General features: G+C 40.4%; 1 protein-coding gene and 1 long non-coding RNA gene across 3 annotated transcripts in view; one reads left to right on the top strand and one right to left on the bottom strand.

The window, feature by feature from the left end:
* pclob (piccolo presynaptic cytomatrix protein b) overlaps positions 1 to 19,885 on the bottom strand; it is a 60,087-nt gene extending 40,202 nt beyond the window's left edge. Inside the window, exons 1-11 of one of the 2 annotated variants that reach the window (XM_085461659.1) lie at positions 18,988 to 19,885; positions 11,995 to 12,846; positions 10,031 to 10,861; positions 9,232 to 9,873; positions 8,198 to 8,437; positions 7,052 to 8,029; positions 5,444 to 6,385; positions 4,295 to 5,131; positions 3,292 to 4,146; positions 1,954 to 3,177; positions 155 to 1,132 (exon numbers count right to left, since the gene is read on the bottom strand). In XM_085461659.1, coding sequence (XP_085317785.1) covers positions 155 to 1,132; positions 1,954 to 3,177; positions 3,292 to 4,146; positions 4,295 to 5,131; positions 5,444 to 6,385; positions 7,052 to 8,029; positions 8,198 to 8,437; positions 9,232 to 9,873; positions 10,031 to 10,861; positions 11,995 to 12,846; positions 18,988 to 19,800 — 9,192 coding nt within the window. In that variant the 5' untranslated portion in view covers positions 19,801 to 19,885. Of the gene's footprint in view, positions 1 to 154; positions 1,133 to 1,953; positions 3,178 to 3,291; positions 4,147 to 4,294; positions 5,138 to 5,443; positions 6,386 to 7,051; positions 8,030 to 8,197; positions 8,737 to 9,231; positions 9,874 to 10,030; positions 10,862 to 11,994; positions 12,847 to 18,987 lie in introns of both variants that reach the window. The other variant, XM_085461657.1, reaches the window with a different exon arrangement.
* Positions 18,410 to 20,413, top strand: LOC146704486 (uncharacterized). The gene is made up of 2 exons (XR_014921174.1): positions 18,410 to 18,517; positions 19,149 to 20,413. It is a non-coding gene; the product is annotated as an uncharacterized LOC146704486 (long non-coding RNA).
* The last annotated feature ends 4,554 nt before the right edge of the window (positions 20,414 to 24,967 follow it).

The following is a 24,967-nucleotide window of genomic DNA, read 5'->3' on the forward strand; positions in this document are numbered from 1 at the left end:
TTTTGTCACATTAATGCAAAAAGACATGATCATGATAAGGATCACTCCTGCCAGTTGAACACAAGGCATATCAGCTGATGAAAAAAACTCCCTTTTTTCTGTAAATTGTAACTGAAACATTAATATGTGTATTCAAGAGTATTTTTGTACTTACCACTGCTGTATGAGGCATGGGGTTAAATCCACAAAGATTGCAGACAATGTTCTTGCATTCAGTACAGGTGTTGTAATTGGGTGGCTCCTTCGTTCCCACATTGAGTTTGACCTTACAGAGCAGACAGGTAGACAGACTTTCTTTAGGAGCAACCTGAAGCACTTTGTCCTGTGCTAATGGTGTAGCCTTGGCCTGTTGAAGTGGATCAGGTGTCTGTGTTGCCGGTGGTTTACTATCCTTTACTGGGGGCATCTTAGGAGAAACCGGAGGTGTAGGTTTAGGGCTGACACTTGTTGTGGTGGACATCTTCCGTGGAGTAGGTGGTGTAACTTTAGGTTCATCCTGAACTGCCGAGGTTATCAATGTAGATGCAGAACTTAAAATTGATGAACCAAAACCAAACATCTTCCCAGTCACTGACTCAGCAGGCTTTGGAACAGTAGGTTTAGGGGCACCAAAGCCAAAGAAACCACCAGACTCCTGTTTCGCTGGTTGAGCTGGTGGTGGGGCAGGCTTGGGAGATTGGGTCAATGGCTTTGATGGCTGTTGTGGTAGTTTGCCAGCTTCTTGTTTTGCGAAACCTGACTTTACTTCTGGCTTTGTAGGTTGTGAAATCTGTCCTTGTGGGGGTTTTTCCACAAGCTTTGGCTGGCTGGCCACATCCTGAGCATGTCCTTGTGCCTTTTCCTTAGAATCTTGCTGTGCTTTGTCCATCCTTTGGACTGCAGTTGGCACTGGAGCCTCACCTTTGAGAATTTCTTTTCTGGGTTGAACTATTTGAGTAGCCTCTTTTTGGACATCTGCATACTCTGCAGCTTTCTCCTTCTGGACTAATGTCGGTGTGTCCTTCTGTTCAGAGCGAGGAGGTGTAGAAACCTTGCTTGGCATGGGCTGGGGTTTCACCACAGTAGGTTCAATGGCTTCAGATACTCCAAGGGCTCTCTGCATCTGGCAGTTTAAACAAAGCCATTCCTTTACCTGGAACAAGTGTAATGGAAAGCATAAATCACTGTCCAATAAATAAAAAAACAATAACAGTGTTCTGAAATCAGATGAAGGTGCAATGATTTTAAAGCACAAAGAATATCCAATGATATCAAGGTTACTAATGTAACGTGCATATATTCAAAGGGGATTCATTCATACAAACAAATCATGATCATTGAAAAATAAAATGTGTTTAATTTCTCAAACTGTTTTACCAGTGTAATGTAGTTTTTATTTTCTTTTAATGCAATTTTAATAAGGCATAATTATAAAAAAAAATCAGAGGCGAACTTTTTTTTCAAACAATAGGAACTGTGAGAGCTCCTGTATTGTTTTAAAAGCTTTTCTATAATGCCCAGCTTTGTTACTTTTATTTTTTATATTTTTGACTCAGAGTAGCGTAGCTTTTATCAACTCAATCTGATAATTCTTCTCCAAATGTAAGTTTCAAAAGTTACAGTCTCAAATTGGGGTATGCAACATGTTTTCGATGTCTCTTGAAAAATAAAACATCTATATTTTAACAAATTATTTCTCAAATTTGGTATTCAAATTCTTCCTATAATTTGTGCATTTTACTGGAGATAAATGGCAAAAATTAAGCCAATTCAGGCAATTTATTACAAATAATTTAGATTAAGTCTTTAGATTTAGATTAAATTCAGATTAACATCAGTTAAATATTCATAAAGCTGTTATGGCTGGATTGTTTTGTAAATCAAGTAATACTTGATTTAGTAGGACCCACAATAATTGAGTGACAAAAATATGAAAACTACAAAAAGGGCAACAATAAACAGAAAGTTGCATACCTTTAAATCATCTGGTACTGGATTAAAGCCACACTGATTGCAGACAGTTGTCTTGCATTCTGTGCAAGTGTTGTAGTTAGGAGGATCTGTGGGGCCCACTGTAAGTTTCACCTTACAGAGTGGGCAGACAGACTGATCTGCTTTTGAAGCACCTTGGGTGTCTACTGGCACCTTAGGGGGCTCTGATGGAACTTTGTCCACTTTGGCTTGAACTGTTGAAGGAGTCTTATCCTGCTGTGGTTTCTCTGGTTTCTTCTCCTCTGTTTTCTGGACAGGCGGTGGTTTGGTGTCCTTTGCAGGTAATGTTTTAGGAGAGGCTGGTGGTGTAGTTTTAGGAGTGACACTGGCTGTGGTGGACATTTTACGTGGTGCTGGTGGTGTAGTTTTAGGAGTGACACTGGCTGTGGTGGACATTTTACGTGGCGTTGGTGGTGTAGTTTTAGGAGTGACACTGGCTGTGGTGGACATTTTACGTGGCGTTGGTGGTGTAGTTTTAGGCTCATCTTGAACAGCTGATGTTATTAAATTGGATGCAGAGCTTAAGAACGATGACCCAAAGCCAAACATCTTTCCTGTCACTGACTCAGCGGATTTTGCAGCAGCAGGCTGTGTTTTAGGACTGCCAAAACCAAAAAAGCCTCCTGATTCCTGTTTTGCAGGCTGAACAGGTGATGGAGCAGATTTAGCTGGAGGGGTCGCAGCTTTTGGAGGCTGTTGAAGGGGTGCCTTTCTTGCTTCTTGGTCTGATGGAAGAGCAGACTTAGCTAAAGAAGATGCAGCTTTTGGAGCCTGTTGAGGGGGTGCCTTTTCTGTCTTTGAATCAGGGGGAGCGGCAGGCTGAATTTTTGGAGTTTGTTGCTGGGGTGTGTCTGGCTGTCCCTTGGGAGTCTCTGCAGAAGGCTTTTGCGAAACATCCGTCTTTATGATAGTGGATGAAATCATTTTGTCAGGCAATGAAGCAACTTTTGGAGCAACCTCCTTAGTTAGGTCAATATTGACAGGGGAGACAGTTTCTTTGGCTGCAGGAATGATAACAAGGTCACCTTTGGGTACATCTGGCTTAGAAACATCTTTCTTAGAAGCTGTCAAGATGTCTGTCTTCTGTGTGCTGGCAGGGACCTCTTTGCTTGGTGAAGGTTGTGGTTTTATCATTGGTAGGCCTGGAGGTTCAGAGGCTCCAAGTGCTCTCTGCATCTGACAGTTGAGACATAGCCATTCCTTTACCTGTATGAAAAACACACATGAGCTCTGTCAATCTCTCTCTCACACAAGCAAATTCAAACCAATACTAGAACTATGTCTAAATAGGCATTCTACACTGATAAAACATTTAATTACCTCTGTTACATTTGGCATAGGACTAAATCCACACTTGTTGCACACAGTGGTCTTGCAGTCAGTGCAGGTGTTGTAGTTTGGAACATTTTTGGAGTCCATGTTGAGTTCTGCTTTACAGAGTGGACAAGTAGAGTGAGCCCCTTTGGGAGCAGCTTCTGGTTTTTCAGACTCTATTGGTGTTTTATCCACTGTTGTCTGCTCTGATAGAGGAGCCTTGACTGGCTGAGGTTGCTTCTTTTCCAGTTGTGGTTTCTGAGCAACAACTTGGTGTGATTCTTTGCTTAGGGGTTGTTTTTCCTGTATTTGATCAGAGGATATAATCAGCTGTTCAGCTGTTTTCTGAAGTGTTTCAACTTTATTGTTTTCCTTTTCTGAATCTTCTTTAGGCAGAGGAAAACTTGGTGTGAGATCACTTTTCTTCATAGCTGAAGTTTCAGCATTAGTGATAACAGGTGCACCTTGGGAAGGCAGTTGTCTTTCTTCGCTTGGAGGTGCAGTGATGGCTTGAACATCCTTGGCAGGCAGTGAACTAACTTTCTCCTCTTTTGCTTCAGCTGAAACAGTAGCTGTGGTGTCTTTTGCAGGTGGAACGATATCTGGAGTTCGATGTACGATATCCATTTTCTCTGCTGGTGCCTCTGGTTTTGGACTTTCTTTCTGCTTTTTCTCTAATACGTCTGTTTTCTGTGTGGGAATAATATCTTTCGTTTTAGTCTCAGAGACATCTTTTTGCTCAGCGGCAGGTGCGGATGCTTTGCTGGGTGATGCCTGAGGTTTCATCAGTGGAGGCTGTACTGATTCAGCTGCTGTGAGGGCTCGTTGCATCTGGCAAGTCAGACACAACCACTCCTTCATCTACAAGGAAAAGCATATTATTTTGAGTAAGTGTGTCTTTAACAACTAAATTTTTAAAATAAAAGCATAAATCGCCACAGTTAAGAAAACATAACGTATATATTATACATAACATACATTTTAATAACTACATTTTTGGTTTATTTACCTCCGTTTCATTTGGTGTTGGGTTAAATCCACACTGGTTACAGACAGTTTTCTTGCATTCAGTACAGACATTGTAGTTAGGCAGATCCTTAGACCCTATGTTGAGCCCAGCCTTACAAAGTGGACAGGTGGACGGGCCTTGTTTGACGGTGGTTTGGGAGGCTTCACCTGTTTTTGGAGGTTCTGATGGAGCCTTGTCAACTTTGGCTGAGACTAATGGTGGTGTCTGGATCAGCTGGGGTTGTTCAGCCTTGGTTTTCTCCTGGGTAGCAGGGGATTTGATCTCTTTTGCAGGGGATAACTTGGGAGAAACTGGTGGAGTCTTAGGCTGGTCCTGAACAGCTGAGGTAATCAAAGTGGATGCAGAACTGAAAATAGAAGAACCAAAGCCAAACATTTTCCCCGTCACAGACTCTGCCTGCTTTTCAGCATCAGGTTGAGATTTACCACTGCCAAATCCAAGGAAGCCTCCCGATTCTTTTCGTGGTGGTGGAGTGGCAGTACTCAGCTTACGTTCAGGCTGCCTGATTTGGTCTGGTGATTTGTTAGGAGCTGATGTTTTCTGGGGCTTCTGTTGTATTTTCTGAGAAGAAACCGGGGTGGCCTGTTTGTGAACCTCTGGCTTGACTTTAGTCTCAGATGTAGCAGGCTGTGCCGTTACGGATAGTTTCCTCTGAGGTGACTGCTGTGCTGAATACACCTTCTTTTCAGGTTCAGCTGGGCTGGTGACATCTTTCTTTTGGGGTTTCGCAGGTGTCTGAGCATTCACTGAAATTACTGATGGAGGCTCTGTTACTCCTAGAGCCCGCTGCATCTGGCAGGTAAGACATAACCACTCCTTTGCCTGAAAGAAAAATTAAATAAAATTAAAAGTTATATACACACACACATACTGTTAGGTGATCTATTTACAAATACTGATTGTTTATTAAACTAGTTATTTTTATTTTAGTTTACTTTTCCAATGCTGTAATACATCTAGTAATACGTAGTATTTTTTCATTATTTAATATTCCTAAATCCTGGATGAATATTCCTTGAAATCCTGAAATCTAGGTCAACAAGAGACATTTCAAAAGTATAAGTCTGCTGATATTAGTTAAATACAAAGTGTCAATAATAACATGTTTTGTTTTCTTCTTAGTCTTACCCCAGTTCCGTCTGGCATAGGGTTAAATCCACACTGGTTGCACACAGTGTTTTTGCATTCAGTGCAGGTATTGTAGTTGGGCAAATCCTTGGAACCAGTGTTAAGTTTGACCTTACAGAGTGGACAGGTAGACTGATCTGGTTTGACAGCTGCTTGGGAAGCTGCTGCCTTTGGAGATTCTAATGGCACCTGTCTTGATGCTGGTGTTTTGGTCTGCAGGGATGGCTCAGTTAACTTCTGCTGCTCCAGCTTCTGGGAAGCAGGGGGCTTCATCTCTTCTGCTTTTGACTGGATTGATGGTGGACCCTTTATCTGCTCTGGTTGATCAGATTTCGTCTCCTGTTCTGGTTTCTTTACAGTGGAAGATTTGGTTTCCCTTGCAGGAGACATCTTAGGTGAAACTGGTGGAGTAGTTTTTGGCTGGTCCCGAACTGCTGAGGTTATCAAAGTAGATGCAGAACTGAAGATTGAAGAACTAAAGCCTAACATTTTTCCACTCACTGACTCTGCAGACTTTGCAGCTTCAGGTTGAGGCTTAGGACCAGCAAAGCCAAAGAAGCCTCCTGACTCTTGCTGTGTTGCTGCTTTGGCATTAGTTTGCTTACGACCAGGTTGGGTTGCCTGATCTGGGACTTTTTCAGGAGCTGTTTTCGCTTTTTCTTCCGATGTTTTACGTTCAGGTGCTGGGCTAGCCTGTTTCACAGATGCTGTTGATTGTTTTCTTTGTGGGGAGACTGCTTCTGAGGTTTGCTTTTGTACAGCTGTGTCTGGACTGTCCTTTGTTTGAGGAGTAGTCAGTTTGGAAGATTCCTTGGACTGGACTGTAGCAGGTAAAGAAACTTTATTGGGTGACATTTGTGACTTTAGTGATGGAGGTCCAGTAAGCTCAGAAGCTCCTACTGCTCTTTTCATCTGACAATTAAGACACAGCCACTCTTTTACCTAAAATATAATAGACACTTGGTTAAGTGATGCTTTATAACTACAGATTATATCATCAAATGTATACATTATGCATCAAAACAAATTCATCAAATCTCTACTTAAATATAGTTTAATACCACAGATGATACATCTACAAATAAATTACTTTAAAAAGCAACTTTTAATGATTGAATTCAAAAGGCCGGTACCAAAGATTAAAGTCACCTACACAGTATCTGGCCCAAAGTGAAATAGGATTATTATATTACCTCTGCTCTTGAGATAGAGCATTGGATAATGGCTTGAAAAATGTTTTAACTTCTCTTTATAAGACATCATCACTATATCTTTTAATCCTATTAGCCATTTATATTAAATTTTATAAGAATTATCATCTGATTTATTAATTATGACAAAAGGCATATTTTCAGCTCACAGTGGCATTGACTTTTGATAACTAAATTCTGAGTACACTACAGTGTTTGGCTAAAAAAAATTTTAAAAAATCACATGGTGTGTTTGAGATGTTTTCAAGTCTGAGATGCACAGACATGGACACAGATGACCACAAAAACATGCCTGAGACTATAACTGCTGCCAGCATGGTGGTATTTGATTGTTTTGACACTACAGGCAATGTGGAAAACAGACAATATTTTTTAAATCTTGTATTCATGTACTTACCTCTCCTACTGGCATGGGATTAAATCCACATTGGTTGCAGACAATGTTCTTGCACTCAGTGCAGGTGTTATAGTTAGGTGGGTCCTTGGAGCCTATGTTAAGCTCAGCCTTACACAGTGGACAGGTTGTCTGGCCTGCATTAGGAGCCATATGAGACACTTTTGCTACTTGTGGTAGAGCTTTATCATCTTTGCTTTGGTGGGATTCTTCTGGTTTCTTCTTTTGTTCTGGCTTCTGAGGAAGAGTTTTAGGCTCCCTTGCCGGTGACATCTTGGGAGAAACTGTTGGTGTACTTTTTGGAGAACTCTTGGTTGCAGCAGACATCTTCGGCGAGACTTGTGCTGGCGCAGACATTTTTCGAGAGCTTGGTGGTGTGGTCCGTGATTCGTCTTGAACTGCAGATGATATCAAAGTGGATGCTGAGCTGAAAATGGAAGATCCAAAGCCAAACATCTTTCCACTGATGGATTCTGTTGTTTTTGAAGTATCAGTTACGATTTTACCACCCAAACCTAGTGGGTTTCCAGACTCCTCTTGTGTGACTGTGGTGACCTTACTCTGTTTTAATCCCGGTTGACTTCCCTGGTCAGTTGGTTTCTCAGGGCCTGATGCAACTGAAATATCAAGAGGCTTTTTCTCACCAGGAGTTGGGCTAGGATGTCCTTCACTTTCGGGTCCTTTAGCCTCCTTAGATGAAGGTGCTACTGCTGTGGACCGTGTCTTCTGAGGAGAGCCTAGTGTGGCTGTGTCCTTCTTTTGAAGTATGCAAGCCCCTGGAGTCTCCATCTTAGGAGCTGCATCTGATTTTATTTCCTTTTTAGTTTCCACTTGATCAGTAACTATTGCTTTATGATGTACAGCAGATGGAGAAATTTTTTTATCTCCATGGAGGTGTTTCACAGGAGGCCCTGTGGGTTCAGCTGCACTAAGAGCTCTCTGCATCTGACAGTTCAGACATAACCATTCTGCATAACCAACCTGCAAAAACAAAGTATATTTTATTAAAATATGAAACATTTAAAATAATATTAACATCTAAATTAATGTTGTAATAACAATTCAATTACAGGTCTATATATGTAATTTATGCCGTGCATTTTATTGAAGTTTTATTAAAGTAAAATGAGTAATTATTGCTTCTCCTACCTCTGACACATTTGGCATTGGATTGAATCCACACTGGTTACACACAGTGTTCTTGCATTCAGTGCATTTGCTGTAGTTTGGCGGTTCCTTTGAGCCAAAGTTGAGTTTCATCTTACAGAGTGGACAGGTAGATTGGCCTGCCTTTGGAAGAGCTGGTGAAGCTGGCTCTTTCTCTACTTTGGCTTGTATCAGGGGAGAGGTCTTGGCTTCTTGAACTTGCACAGCCTTCTTCTCCTGCTCCTGCTTCTGAACAAATGGTGATTCACTCGCCTTTGAGACAGGAAGCTTAGGAGAAACTGGTGGTGTCTTTTTGGATTCATCTTGGACAGCTGAGTTTATTAAAGTCGAAGCCGAACTGAAGATGGAGGTACCAAAGCCAAACATTTTTCCACCCCGTGATTCACCAAGCTTTGTAGAATCTGAGGGAGGTGTGGAACGGCCAAATCCAAAGACAGCTCCAGACTCCTCTTGTGTAGTGGATGTAATACTACTCTTTTTGATTTCAGTTGGATTTCTCTGTTCAGGTGGTTTTTGAGGTCCTGTCTTTTGGCTCTGCGGTGGCTTTTCTGGTTGCTCTGCTGGTTTTTTCATCTGACAGTTGAGACATAACCACACCTTCCCCTATATTAAAGCAAGGAAAAATTAATTAAAATATAGTCAGGGTAGTTTTAATGCAATAGAATATTTTACTATTAAAAGACTGTAATAAGTTCATTGACAAACATTTATATATGTAATATGTATAGGTGATTGTTCAAGTATTTTCTTACCTCCTTAACATTTGGCATAGGATCAAATCCACATTGGTTGCAGACAGTGTTTTTGCACTCAGTACAGGTGTTGTAGTTGGGAGGGTCTTTAGAACCCATATTGAGTTCCAGTTTACAGATAGGACAAGCTGACTGGCCTGTCTTAGAAACGACAGGCAATGCAGGTGCTGTCTTGGATGCCTCTTCAGGAGGTTTGCCTGCTTTTGTCTGTACTGATGGTGAACCTTTGTCTTTTTGTGTTTGCTCTGATGTTTTCTCCTGTACCAGTTTCTTGACAGTGGGAGACTTGGAGTCACGTGCAGAAGACATCTTAGGAGACACTGGTGGTGTCTTTTTGGATTCATCTTGGACAGCTGAGTTTATTAAAGTCGATGCAGAACTGAAGATGGAGCTACCAAAGCCAAACATTTTTCCACCTAGTGATTCAGGGGTCTTTGCAGAATCAGGTTGAGTTGTAGAACTGCCAAAGCCAAAGAACGATCCAGATTCCCCTTGTGTCGATGCTGTACTACCCCTTTTAGATCCTGGTTGATTTATCTGATCTGTTGGCTTCTGAGGACCTGTCTTCAAGCTTTGCTGTGCATTTTTCTGACCAGAAGCTGGACTGGCCTGCCTATGACTTTCAGATCCTTTCACATCTTCAGTCTTTGCCAGCTGTTCTCCTGGCTTTTGCACTTTCCGCTGAGGTGAGCTTGATGGAGAGGGCTCCTTTAATTTAGATTCAGCAGATGTCACATTCTCTTTCTTTTGAAGTTTATCCACTGGGGGAGTTTCCTTCTTTAGGGCACTGTCTTGTGCAGTGACTTTACTCGGTGAAGCCTGTATTTTCATCATGGGAGTTCCTGGAGGTTCTGATGCTCCCAGTGCTCTCTGCATCTGACAGTTGAGACATAGCCACTCCTTCACCTACAATGGAGCAACAATATTTAAAAATTCAATCAGTCGTGCTGCGGAATACATTTTAATGTTAAGACATTTTAAAGTGACAACAATAAAAAAGACATAATGTCACAGTTATTGTTCAAATAAATTGTTATATTTGACACAATTCTTCTTAACTTACCTCCTTAACATTTGGCATAGGATTAAATCCACACTGGTTGCAGACAGTGTTTTTGCACTCAGTACAAGTATTATAGTTGGGAGGATCTTTAGAGCCCACATTAAGTTCCAGTTTACAGAGAGAGCAGGTAGACTGGCCTGCCTTGGAAACAACTGGTGGAGCTGATGCTTTCTTTGGTTGCTCTGATGATGGCTTGTCTGCTTTTGGCTGTACTGGTGGTGAGCCCTTGGCTTTCTGTAGTTCCTCTGTTTTTTTGGCCTCTTCCAGCTTCTTGACTGGAAGAGGAGATTTCGAAGTGGGGGGTTTAGAATCCTTTGCAGCAGACATCTTGGGAGAAACAGGTGGTGTACTTTTAGGTTCATCTTGAACAGCTGTGGTAATCAAAGTAGATGCAGAGTTGAAAATGGAGGAACCAAAACCAAACATTTTCCCTGTCACTGAATCTGCAGGCTTTGTAGCATCAGGCTGAGTTTTAGCACCACCAAAACCAAAGAGGCCTCCGGACTCTTGCTGTGCAGCTTTAGTGGTGCTTTCCTGCTTTCCTACAGTTTGATTCGTCTGCTGCGGTTGTGTCTTCTTGTTCTCCTGAGATGCTGTCTGACCAGGAGCTGGGCTGACTGCCTTTTGACTGTCTGGTTCTTTAGTCTTTGCTGGCTGTGGTGCTGATGTTGGTACTTTTCTCTGGGGAGAGCCTGGTGCATTAGTCTTCTGTGGTGTAGGCTGTGTGGGAGTAGTCTTTTTGAAAGATTTTCCCAAAGATGTATCAATTTGAGGTTCAATTCCTCCAGCAGCCCGTTTCACCTGGCAGTTTAGACATAGCCACTCCTTCCCCTTAAAAGAACAGCATAAAATACATTATAAATGTATTAATCCTAAAAACACAAAAACAGTCTTATGGAAAAAAAACCACAAAAAGAGAAAAGAACCATAGAAATACAAATGCACAAAAAATGTTATAACTACAGTAAGCAAGAACTGTGGTGGTCCAAAAATCAGCTTAAGATTGGGATAGTACTTTATGGTGCTATTTGTAGCACCAAATATTTACATGAGACAATATAATGTATTTTAACTGTATCCAAATAAATTTGGTTTTCCAACTAAAAATAGTGCAGCAAAACAAAAGCTTAAAGAAGGATTAATCGCCAATAACTATTTGTTTAACTTACAAATTAAAAAACTGAGAGCAATAATGATAGTATTATTTTAGTTTAAGGCAGTATCACAACACAGTAGGTACTTTGTCATTTACCCTCAAAGGCTTTACTTTGAGCAGTGATGTATTTTGAAAACACCTTTAAAAGTAAATGTCTTTGTCCAAAATCCAAGAACAGGAACTTGCACAGTATGAATGTGAAAAAGCAACAACACTGTTCAAGCATTACTGAGCATTTTTATTTCTTGTTTCTGTTATATAACCATATAAGAGTGGTAAAATTATTGAAAGAAATAAAATGCCACTCCCTTTTACTTGAAAAGAGATCTAGGTCTAATGGAAAAGACAGCTGTTTGCAGGAGTGTGAGCCTTCCCCTGCTCAGCATGATTAAAGGATCTGACAAATAGCATTCTCAGTGTGACTCTTAGTCAAAGTATCAGACGTTCAACAGGACTGCACATGAAAACAAAAACAAACAAAAACAAAATAGCTTTCTCGGGTAACTTCTGTGTTCATAAAACTTTGTGAAAAACGCTCAAATGTAACAAAATTTTGTATATCATCTAACATGTAATGGTTCTTTGATAATAGCTCTCCAATCTATGAAAGAACATAAAAAAGGATCTTAACAGCTTCAACAAGCTTAATTCTTAAGCATGCCTCAGAAGTCCAAGTAAAAGACACTTCTGAGAAATCTGTAAAATATTACAGCAAACAAATGTACTGACCCTTTAAAACTCCAAAATTAAAAAGATATACATTTTATTTTAATTTTCCTAAGTTACTTCAGTAAACTGCAACTCTTACCTCATTAACGTTTGGCATGGGGTTAAAACCACATTGATTGCAGACAACGGTTTTGCATTCAGTGCATGTGTTGTAGTTGGGAGGATCCTTCGAGCCCATGTTAAGCACTATTTTACAGAGAGGACAAGTGGATTGGCTTGTAGTCGGAGCAGTGTGGGAAGTTGTTGCTGTCTTTGGAGTGACTGGCAGGGATTTTTCTGCTTTTGCCTGTCCAGCTGGATGAACCTTTGCTTGTTGAGGTTGTTCTTGTTTCTTGTCTTGTTCTGACTTTTGGATAGAAGGCGGTTTGGTCTCCTTGGAAGATTGCATTTTAGGAGAAACCGGTGGAGTTGTTTTAGCCTCATCTTGAACAGCAGAAGCTATCAAATTAGATGCAGAACTAAAAATAGACGAACCAAAGCCAAACATCTTTCCAGTCACTGAATCTTCTGTCTTTGCAGTTTCAGTTTTAGTACCTCCAAAGCCAAATAAACCTCCTGACTGCTGCTGGGGTGCTGAGGTGGCACTGCTTTGCTTGCGTTCAGTCTGATTAGTTTGGTGTGGCTTAGGAGATCCTGATGCTCTCTGGGCCTCAGGTGTCATTTTCTGAACAGGTGCTGGACTGCCTTTTTTTTGAGCCTCCGGTCCTTTAGCAGCTTCTGCCTTTTCTGGCACTTTTGTTGATTTAGACTGGATTTTCTGCAGTGAACCTGGTGCTGATATTTCCTTTTTGACAGGCTCAGCAGCTGATGGTGTCTGTTTTTGGGGACCAGACATTTTGTTAGGTGTGGGGTTTTTCATGGGAGGTCCTGGCAGTTCAGAAGATCCTTGAGCTCTCTGTATTTGGCAAGTAAGACAAAGCCACTCGTGTGCCTGTACAAAAAAACAAAGACAAATAAATTTATTAAAAGATATGTGCAGATAGATGCACATAATGTAATAAGGTGAAAGAAGAAAAAAAGTACATTTCCCCAAATTATTCAAGGGACATCACAACTGAGTTTTGAAACTTTTGAAAATTAAAAAAAATGTAAAAACTAGTGATTCAATAATGGTACCAGATTGATTTAGCTCTACCAGTGCTAAACCCGTGTTAATTCAATACTAATTAAACACAATCTAACAGCAGTTTTCAAATACATGACATAAAATGTACAATACTTGCGATAGTACAATATTTCATCTTGTAAGAACTTTGGTGTCACCAAGTAGCTTGCCCACTACTAGCACGGTAAGGGTTCCGTGTCCTTTGGTAAGACATTGAACCCAAAATTGTAAAACCCCTTGTGTGTGAATGTGAAAAGACATTGCAAAGTACTTTGAACAATATACTTTGTTCAAAGTATATTGTTCAAAGTACTTTGAACAATATACTTTGTTCAAAGTATGTGCTAATGTGCTAAAACACATTAAGTGAAATATTTCAAGTCTTTGTTGCTTTAATTGTTAGATAAAAGATAGCAATTTTGATTATAGCTTATATCTCAGGAAAATCAGAAATCTCTATCTCAGATTATAAGAATATCAATCAAAAAAGGATTTACAACACAAAATATCAAACCTCTGAAAAATATGTTCATTTATACACTCAATACTTGATTGGAGCTCCTTGAAAACATACTATTGGATCAAAATGGACTACATAAAGAAATGTATAATGTTTATGTTTTGTTCTATAAGGACTGCACTGCTTCAGCCAAATCCACATACTACTCTGGTTTAATCAGTTCTAATGAAGGTAGCTCAAGGTCTCTCTTTTCAATGTTCAGTAAAATTACAAAACCTCCAGACATATTACCCTCCCATATGTATTCTGCTGACTTTTGTAATTCTCTTATGTCTTTGTTCACCTGTAAAATCTCAGATATCCACCGTCAACTTAACTCTGCAGGAGCTTCCAACTCTGAAGTAGACTTCCTGTTTCCCCTCACTTTTTTCAAGCTTTCCTCTTCCCTCCATAACTGATGTATCTAATCTTATTATAAAATCTAAATCATCCACCTGTCACCTTGACCCTCTTCCCACTGTGTTAGTTAAAGCCTGTCTTCCCTCATTAGCTCCTCTCATAACCAGTATTATACATTCCTCCCTTAACACTGGAATCGTTCCTTCATCTCTGAAAAAGGCTTCTTTTATTCCAACTCTCAAAAAGCCTGGTGCAGACCCCCATAACTTTGATAATCTTTGCCCTATATCAAATCTACCCTTTATTTCAAAAATTCTTGAAAAAATTGTCACCTCCCAGTTCACTTACACCTCAATAAACATAATCTCTATGAACAATTTCAATCTGGTTTCCGCCCCAGTCATAGCACAGAAACTGCTTTGTTAAGGATTATCAATGACCTTCTGATGGCAGCTGATTCTGGTCTCCTATCCATCCTCATCCTTCTTGATCTTAGTGCGGCGTTTGATACCATTTCTCACAATATCCTCCTGAACCGGCTAGCATCCATTGGCATTAGTCATACGGCCCTTGCCTGGTTCACCTCCTATCTCTCAGACAGCACTCAGTTTATCCAATTTAAATTCCATTCTTCAAGTCTCCATCCTGTTTCTGCTGGTGTGCCCCAGGGTTCAGTATTAGGGCCTCTTTTATTCATTATTTACATGCTCCCTCTTGGTCATATATTCCGAAAATATCATATAAATTTTCACTGTTATGCCGATGACACCCAGCTCTATATTTCTTCTAAACCCAATTCATCCCTCCCACCTACCTCCCTCTCAAACTGTCTTATCGAGATTAGATCCTGGTTCTCCTCCAATTTTCTTAAACTAAACAGTAATAAAACAGACGTTTTACTTGTTGGTACAGCCTCTATCTTATCCAAATGCCACAGTTTTTCCATTGACATTGAAAGTTCTCCCACCCTTTCCTCCCCTCAGGTTAAGAGTTTGGGTGTCATACTTGATAATACTCTTTCATTCCAGTCCCACATTAATTACATAACCTGGTCTGCATATTTCCACTTACGCCCCTTCCTTACTCCCCATGCTGCTGCCATCCTTGTCCATAGTCTTATTACGTCCCGCATTGATTACTGCAATTCCCTCTTATTTGGTCTCCCTAAAAGGTCCCTTCATAAACTCCAACTTCTTCAAAATTCCACAGCTCGGGTCATAACGCGTACTCCTTCAAGAGCTCATATTAGGCCAGTTCTTCAGCAGCTTCACTGGTTGCCCATAGAAGTCAGGATAAACTTTAAAATCTTACTTCTCATGTTCAAATGTATCCATAAATCTGCTCCTTCCTATTTGTGTGACCTGCTCCATATCACCACTGTTTCCCGCCCTCTCCGATCCTCATCTGCTATTCATCTTACTGTTCCGTCCGCACGTCTTACCACTATGGGGAACAGAGCCTTCAGTCGCTCTGCTCCTCGACTCTGGAACTCTCTTCCTCCAGCCATAAGAAATATAAACTCTCTTCCCACATTTAAGTCACAGCTCAAAACACATCTGTTCAAACTGGCTTATTCGCTTTAGTGCTGATTTTATCTGTTGTCAAGTTCTGCTTTGCAATTTTAACTTATTTTATGACTATTGCTTCTTTTATTAATTTTGTTCTTTTGTAAGGTGATCTTGGGTTTTTGAAAGGCGCCCTCAAATAAAATGTATTATTATTATTATTATTGTTAATATGCTGTGTTGTGACATACAGCAGACCAGCTTGCTAAGGTGTTCTTGAAGATCAAGTTGCTTTAACAGCAACCTTCATCTTGTATACATTCTCAGGTCAGGTGTTTCTCATCTTCCTCTTGACAATACCCTACAGATTTTTAATGAGGTTCAGGTCAGGTGAGGTGGCTGACCAATCAAGGACAGTGACAAGATAGTCAGCGAATTATTTGTTAGTAGTTTTGGCACTGTGTGCATGAGCTAAATCCTGCTGAAAATGGAAATATCTTTCTCCTTAGCCAAGATAAGACGATTCTGACATTGTCTCTGAGTATTGATTGTTTGGTATGATTGATAATAGAAATTAGATAGTTGTAGACCCTTTCCTGAAGCTGTTTGTGTGTAGTGGTTCTTGAAGTTAAGTGCTGTGCAAAACTCTAGAGCGAGCCCTCATTTCTCTTTATTTTATTTCCTTCTTGTAATTTTAAAGTAGTAGAGCAAGAGTTCCTCAAGCTTTGTGAAGGTCTTTCAAGGATTTTCTTTGGATATTAGATATTGACTAAATTTTCCCATTTTCAATACAGTCCTTGTACCTAGCAATTATGAATGGAATGCTTTTGCTTGTTTGTTAAGCCACTTAACACTGGCCTATGACTCAATCAAGCATAAAAAGGCACCTAACTCAATGAATGAACTAGTGTCATATACATACACATAACAGACAAGTTAGCCAAGAACCAATTTTAAATTATATATTTAGGCACGTTTGTTACCAGCAGCACATCGCAAAATTATATAATTTCTTCTGAAATTAAATCAATGAAAAGTCCAAAAATAACACAGTTTCAAAGGCATAAAATAGTTAATACAAGTTTTAGATACTTTATTTATAACTAGCTATAGTTATAAATTGCTATAGTTATAAATTGTTATAGAAATAGATTCCCAAAGAGCTACTAGCTGAAAACTCTCCATTTCTTAACATGTTGTACAGAGTTTACTTAAAATTTTGCAGAAATTTGACAAGTGGAGAAAAAAGAAAATGTGTCAGGACTAAAGAAAACCATCAATAGGATGTCTGTGAAGGTTCTCAGTCATCCAGGTCATCGTTGTTTAATGTAGACTGTTCCTTGCTACACTGTACAGCACTGTTGCTGTACAGTGTAGCGAGGAACACTGCTGTACAGTGGAGCAGGGAATGCTCAGACCTCTACATTGGAGAGAGCAAACAGCCACTTCATAAACGCATGGCACAACATAGAAGAGCCACCTCGACGGGACAAGACTCTGCATCTAAAGTACAAAGGTCACTCCATCGAGGACACCAATGTTCACATTTTGGACAGAGAAGACAGATGGTTGGCTGATTGTGGCCTACACCCATTTTCACACCTTGGTGATTAGGTAGAGGATCATTAGGGGGTCCATTGTCCCTCTTGGGGGACTCCCATAGGGCTTAAATCTGGGACTCTCCATCATTTGACCTTAGAACTGAAGAAGCTTCTCAGATGAGAGGTGAAACGTTTTCAAGCAACTTAAAGAATTCGAGACGCTTTTCTTTCCAAGCTCCTTAGACCATCAATAAGATATGAGTAGTATCTGACAGTCATGTTCTTGAGAAATAGGAAAAAAATCAAGAAAACACCTGACACTGGTCCTTAAGTTGATCCATGTACTATTCAGTGAATCTTGAAATGGTCTCAGTAGAAGGGTAGCTGTAAATGAGTTAATCTTAAGGAAGGAAAACAAGGAAGTATGCCAAACTACTCCAGAAAATCGGACGTTATTTGGAGTTGTGGTTGCTCGTTTTCCTTTTGTTTGCTTTGTTCATTTGTCTCTTTTAATTCTATTTTTTTTTATACTTTTTCAACATGTTCAAAATAAAGATTCAATCAATCAATCAATCAATCAATCAATCAAATCAGTGGCAAAACCAAATTTTAGTTCAAATCATCATCAGTACATACAAAGGATGTCAGAAGAGAAGTACAACAGTGAGTACTGTGTCTACAGGTATCTGTAGAACACGCTGGACACTCTGTCATGTTTTGGGGCTGCATTTCAGCCTCTGGCACATAGAAATCTACCATCAGATTTTCCACCAAGCAATACCAACTCGAAAATGGCTGATTGGCAACAGCTTCATTTTCAGCATGAAAATGATCTCAAATATACTGCCTAAAGCATACCTGGATAGAAAAACACAGTGGAAGACTGTTAGTCATAGATTGGTCACTTGAGAATCTAGCATTTAACATTACTGAAACAGTGTGTGATCATCTTGGGATAAAATGGAATAAAAGGCAACCAACATCCAAAGAAGAGGCTGAACGTCCTTCAGAAAGACTGAAAAACTATTGCTGAAGACTACTTAAAGAAATTACAAGAAAACCTGCCTAATAGATTTCAAGCTGTGTTGGTGAATAAAGGTGGTCATACCAAAGACCGACTTCCATGCTTGTCAGAATTATACAAACACGATTTTTGCATTCTACATTGCATTTCCATGTAGTTTTGCAACAGCTTCAGTAAACAGCTGAACATATCTCACATTTTCATAGCAAAATATAAAGAAATGAGGGGTGGCTCAAGATTTGTTCACAGTATTGTACTAACATGTTACTTCATTCTATGCAAAGCTCTTCAGAGTTCTTCAATCGATTGGTCTTAACAGTCCTCTCAAGGCTGCACTTATACATGTTGCTTGTGCACCTCTTCCTACCACACTTTTTCCTTCCAGTCAAATTTCCATGAATATTCTATGATACAGCACTCTGCAAACAGGCAGCCGTTTCAGCAATGATCTTCTGTGGCTTACTCTCCTTGTAGAGGGTGTCAAAGATCACCACCTGAACAGCAGTCAAGTCAGCAGTCTTCCCCGTGACTGAGGTTGCGTGCACTGAATTAGACTGAGGCATACACGGTATTTATACTGTTTGAGTAGAAGTTTTAATCTCAAACTGAAATATTTGAATAATGTGAGACACTGATTTTTGTATTTTTGTGAGCTATGAGCTGTGATTGTCAAAATGAAAACAAAAAGGCTTGAAATATTTAAATGTGCATTAAATATTACCTTTTTTAATTAAATGACAAAATGCATTTTTTATGATATTCTGAACTTTTAAGATGCATTGATAGATGCAAATGAATAACCATTCAACTCCTGGCCATTTGCCCTCATTGTCTCATGATATCAATTAAAACTACACTGCATTAATATTTTTAATTACATATGTATTAATTCTGTAAGTGTAGTGTATAGCAAAAGTATCCAACCAAAGAAAACTGCTTGAAATTTGTAGTATCAAATAAAAGAACATTTGCATTGAAGCAAAATTACGAGAAAGCATAAAATAGATCACATTAAGACTAAATTAAACCACTACTTACATTAGAGTCTGGAGGGCTGAAGCCACACAAGCTGCACACATCCATTTTACACTGTGTACAGGTTTTATGGTTAGCTGGTTCTTTTGTAAGTTGTGTTGTTTTACACACTGGGCAAAGCTTTGCTACTGCTGTTGACCCTGATCTTGCTTTGGCTGTTCCAGGTGATGAAGACCCTGCTTGTGTCATGCCAGTTGGACCAGGTCCCTTACTCCCTTGCTTATCAGAGGACTGCTGTTGGGATGTGGCCCTGATGCCTTTCTGCTCTGGTCCTGCCTTAGACGAGTCATGCTGTTGCTGCCCAATTTTTGGTGATGCCTGCTGTTGTTTTCCAACCTCAGACCCAACCTTTGTTGACCCTTGTGCACCAGTCTTAGTGGGGTTTTGTTGCTGCATCCTTGTCTGTTGTTGAGCTCCAGGTTTAGGAGAACTTTGCTGTATAGGTTGGTTTTTGGGGGGTTCTCCTTTAGGCTGGACTTCAGGTTGAGCCCCTGTCTTTGAAGTTGTTTGTTGCCCAGCAGGTTTGTTTGAGGGGCCAGTTTGTCCATTTCCATGTAGCTGTGGTGAACCTTGCTTGGGAGGTTGTTGGGTCTTTTGCATAGGGGGAGATTGGCCTGGTTTATGGGGATGCGGTTGCTGTTGATGGTCTTTTCCAGAGCCTGCTGTTGGCTTCTGTTCTCCAGATTGCTTTTGCCCCTGCTGGGGAGGTGATTTTTTATCCCCCTCACCATCATCTCCAAACAAACCAAACTTATTTACAGCAGAGGACACGGCATTGAGGGGGTTTGCCCCACTAAGGAATTTGGAGGAGAACATTGTTGGGTCTTCCTCGTCCTCCCCCTCTTCCTCCTTGCAGGAGCTGGAATCTACAGGACTGTCAGAGTCAGAGCAGGAACTGTCTCCACTTTGACCCGGCTCTCCCACAGATGCCTGAGGGGGGGCTGGACCGGTGGAGAGGGCATCTACAGCCCCACTCCTGCTGCTGCTGCTGCTGCTACTGCTGCTGCTCCCTGGGCTCTCCTCTGGCTCAGCATCTACGTCAGACTTCCTACATACATGACAGACAAAGAGAGGATGTGTGAGGTGACAGAAACAAGGGAGGGATAATGAAAGAGAGTAACATTTGCGGACCACAAGTATGTAGAAGAAGGGATAACGTAGTTTCACCCATCCACTCAACATTAACATAAAGTTGGCTTAATCTAATAACTCAACTTTGAAGACCATCAATGCATTACACAATATGTACTTAACTCGATTTAGACAAGTGTATCCTTATCTGAACCTATTAACTGCATGGTTTTCAATAGAGAAATTTTCATATAAATATTCTGTAAGAATCTGTGTATTAGACACACCGGTGTTTGATAAATTATATTTATTTCCATTCTGGTTAGAACTATTATTATTTGTCATTAAAGCCATTAAAGATTCATTCTCTTTGATTTACTCCACACCGACTGTTGCTTTCAGTACCATTGACGGGACCAGAACCGCTCTGCTGCTTGCAGCCTATACAAATCAGAGAGATCCTTGTCAGCCAGTTAAAGCCTACGATACAGCCTAATGTGCAATACAGGAGGGGGATGTTGCTCTCAATTGACCGGGCTACTACAAATCCTATTCAAATGACTATTGAAGGTGGACTCGCGGGTCCAGAACACCATTTTTTTTCACGGTGACAGAATTCGATTTTCATTATCCGAATGGCACCGATTGTCACGGAGTGAAAAATGTCACGCAAGACGTGTTTTACAGCAGCCAGACGAGTAAACACAGGAAATCTAGCGCTTTCACTGGAGAAACTGCAGGCACATCCGGGTAGCGGCCCAGCAAATAATGCATGGGAAGTAAATACTGATAGTTTCTTGGACAAAAGCAACATCAAGGACAATACAAGTCTGTGATGACCAATTATCTTTCTAAATAGGCAATTACAGCTGCGTTCGGCGTTTACTACGCAATGCTCACTTGCAGCTCAGGTTCACTCATACGCGGTGGATCTGAGGTATCCACGGCGCTTTACCGATATGAAAAGGCATCATGCATAACCACCAACCATTCTAAACCGGACAACATCTTAGTCCGCAGAGGGTACGAGGTGATAACAGCCCAAGCCCACGGGTGAGCGAAAAAATGGAAAACACATTCTCACCTTTTTCTTGTGTCCTTGACCAGGTATCTTAACGAATATTTTTTATACTTAATGTGTAGTATACTGTTCTAGATTATTGTAAACCAGCGTAAAACTGTGACGAAACCCAGTAACAGCTCTGTCATCCCTGTGATTTCCCGAAATACCATCTGTTATCCACTCTGCGCCCCCCGCTCACCTCCTCCCATCCTGCATGCAACCAAGCATCCTTCACCCTCCACGGTCACAATGTCAAACACTGAAGCGCAGAATTCAAGAGAAACCGAAGAGAAACAGTACCTTCATCAACAGCTGATCTGTCTCCCCATCCTGCCCAACCTTCCTGAGATATCCCCTATCCGTGTCTGTCTGATCGCCGGGGGATAGAGAGCACAGGGCAGCGGATAGAGAGCGATCAGCATCCACTCCGCCTCCCACTTTTGCGCGCATGCGCCACATCTGACAGGTGATCACAATATATATCACGCACGGAAATTGAAATTAAAGGGGACAAGCGATTTATTTCCCCTGGAGTCACGTGTGATCAGACCTGAAAATTTACCCTTATGCTGAACGTCTTCTCAGTGGCCGCTGACAGATTTGATATGTCATTGCTGTGATCGTGAGTTGCAGTATAGCTGGATAATAATAATAATAAAAAAAAGAGCAGCACTGGATAATTTCACATCACTTTAAATGTTATACCCGATTAATTGCATTTTCTAGACAAATGACGCTCCCCTGTCACGTTCACTTATTTCTCTTGTTCCTGAAAGCACAGTGGATTTAAATCAACACTGAGCACAAGAAAGGCAAATAATGCCTCATCTGCTTTATGTATGTGCTAGGTCCTCTTTTGGATTTGCAGTGTGAGCATGCCCGAGCACCATTAAGAAAGTGAGCAAGCTATGACCCTCTGTTGTCTGAAAGACAGAATGAGAGCGCTTTCCCCGGCTTATATATTGTAAAGTTCAGCTTTAGACTCTGTCTTAGAAGAAATTAGTTCATCTGACCTGCCTCTAAGTTTTCTTCTTATAGTGCTCTCTGTCAATTTAGTTAAGGTAAATGTTCCAACCAGCCTTGGTTCCGGATCTCTTCCACAGTAATAATGGGCTAGATATAATCCACACAGCCTCCATTATAGAGTATCAGTTCATTTAGTTTCATTAACAAATAAACATGCTTAGTGAAGCAAAATGCATGAGTAACTCTGTGCACAAGCAGCTCGTGTTGTTTTATTTAGCTCATACAAAAGAAATTCACACCAACTGCCACTGTATATCAGTTCTTCCATGGTTCAGACCTGGACACCTGTCAAGATTTTGACTGCATAATCTCGTTTTTTCCCCTTGTACTAACTTTCTTATCTCTGTCACAACTGAAAGAGCAGGTGTGAGGAGAAGAGACAATTTGGACAATCATATCTGGTCCTGCTTTGGAAAACTTTTCCAGTTCAAGGAGGTTGCATATCATGATCACAGCTTTTGGCAGCTCTGCAGAATTTATAATTATATTCGAAACAGATAACCATGTAAATGCAAAAATGTGTATACTACTAAAATATTCAAATATGTAGTTTTCTTCCTGGTGAACTGATGATATGGAATATATCACAAAGTTTAGCAAAACTTTTGCTCTATTATTTATCACTTCTGTAGCATCCTGCTACCATAAAAGAGGAAATTCACCCTCAGCGATTACTCACCACCACAGTTCATCATTTTTGAGCACTAATATAGATCCACCATGGCATGCATGTTTACTCAGTCGTACAGTCAATAATTTCCTACTCAGTGTCTGGTAAGCCTGAGGAAGCTCTGTGGGAAGGATAGAGAGCAAGTGTTGTGTGGGCGTGTGGAAGAGTTACGTCATGTGTGATGTGTGAGCAGCAGAATCGCTATGATCTCTCTTTGGAAAGCGCCAAATCTGGCTTCACTGCAGACATGTACACATACACAAACAGATACGCACACAGGAAACATGTAGCACAATCTCCATCTGGGGATATAGGCTGTAACTTTTCCGTGTCCTCCTACCTGGGCTGAAAATCCATTAAGTAATCTCAAAACTGCTTATCTCTACCTCATCCTCACAATCTGCCGCTTCCTTCTGTTTCCTCTTTTTGTTTTTGTAAAGTTTTAGAACAGAAAAAGAGTAGAGCTAAAATTATGTTAATGCACACTAATACCTTTATGTGCCATTAGGTAATGTCTTAGGTCATTGTTGTATCGTGAGCTTTAGGTTTCATATTTTCTTCTGACAATGATTACGAGATAAATAATATGATTAGCTTTGATATTTAAAGCACATTACAGTAAACAGGCTGTCTATAATTTAGTGTTTATCATTAAACAGTTTACACTCTTCCTCACAACAGATTTGTTTGTCAGTCAATATTATGTAAGACAGCAGGAAATCACCAGATGTGGGACGAGCATGTTCTTTTCTTTTGTTCCCTCCCTACTTGTCAGTTTAAATACAATAACCAAAATCTCCACTGTCACCATCCTTTTTCCCCCCACATACTCTTTGATAAGGGCAGACCAGACTTTGCTCTCACACAACTAAGACATCGCAGATTTTTAACTGCATCACTCACATGTTTACCAGCTGACCTCAAAGTGAATTAGAGTCTGTCACGTGTATCCAGGAACGAAACAAAAACCAAGTTGCTGATGGGAAGCTTTGAAAGCTCACTTCTTTTCAGTGGCTTCACATGTATAGAAAGTACAACCCCAATTACTAACAAGTTGGGACATAAAATTTAAATAAAAAACACAATGCAATGATTTGCAAATCTCATAAACCTATGTTTTATTCGCAGCAGAATGTGGAAAGCATATCTAATGTTTAAGCTGAGAAAATGTAACATTTTAAGAAAAAATAAGGTGACTTTAATGATGATATGGTGATGACAACACAGCTTAAAAAAAGTTGAAAATGCATGTTTACCACTGTAACATCTATCTTAACAACAATCCTGGGAAACATCTGGGAACTGAGGAGACCAATTCCAGGACTGTCCCATTCTTGTCTGATATAGAATCCCAGTCCTCAACAGTCCTGGGTCTTTTTTTTTTTTAAATCAAATAGGTGAACGGTCTAGACTGTAGGCAGATTGGTTCAGCACCGAGACTCTTCTAGCACAAACCACACTGTTACAATAGTTGGCAGTAAGCAGTTTACCATTTTCTTGTTGAAAGGCTTTCACTGACAAAAGATTCTGCCTGCATGGGAGCACATGTTGATTTAAAACCTGTATATACCTTTCAGCTTTGCTGCTGCCTTTCCAGCTGTGCAAGCTGCCGATTTAATAGGCATTAAGTCGCTCCCACATCATCAGAGACGCAGGCTTTTGAATGAGCACTGATAACAAGTCAGATGGTCCCTCTCCTCTTTAGTCCAAAGGATGCAACATCCATGTTTTCCAAAATGCAAATTAGTCTGACCAAAGAAACATTTTCCACTGTTTTCAATCTTAAATGAACTTTTGACCCGAAAACACAGCCGTGTTTCTGAATCTTGTTCACATATTGGTTCTTCTTTGCATGATAGAGCTTTAACCTTTGTTTGTGGATGCCATGGTGAACTGTGTTCACAAACACAGAAGTGTTCTTAGGCCCAAGCCCGTTTCTATGACAGAATCATGCCTGGTTTTAATGCAGCGCTGCCAAAGATCACAGGCATTCAATACCGATTTCTCCAATTTGTCATTTGATGATATGATGTACTGTAAATGATGAGAAGACAATTTTATGTTGAGGAACATTATCCTGAAATTGTTCCACAATGTAGCTTTTTGTCCATTTTTACAAACCTCTTATGCGGTTTTTATATCCAGCTACGTTA

The sequence above is a fragment of the Copadichromis virginalis genome, linkage group LG7 (genome assembly GCF_057382275.1).
Source record: "Copadichromis virginalis isolate Kocher_CV1m ecotype Utaka linkage group LG7, C_Virginalis_male_GT1.1, whole genome shotgun sequence".
Classification (NCBI taxonomy): Eukaryota; Metazoa; Chordata; class Actinopteri; order Cichliformes; family Cichlidae; genus Copadichromis; species Copadichromis virginalis.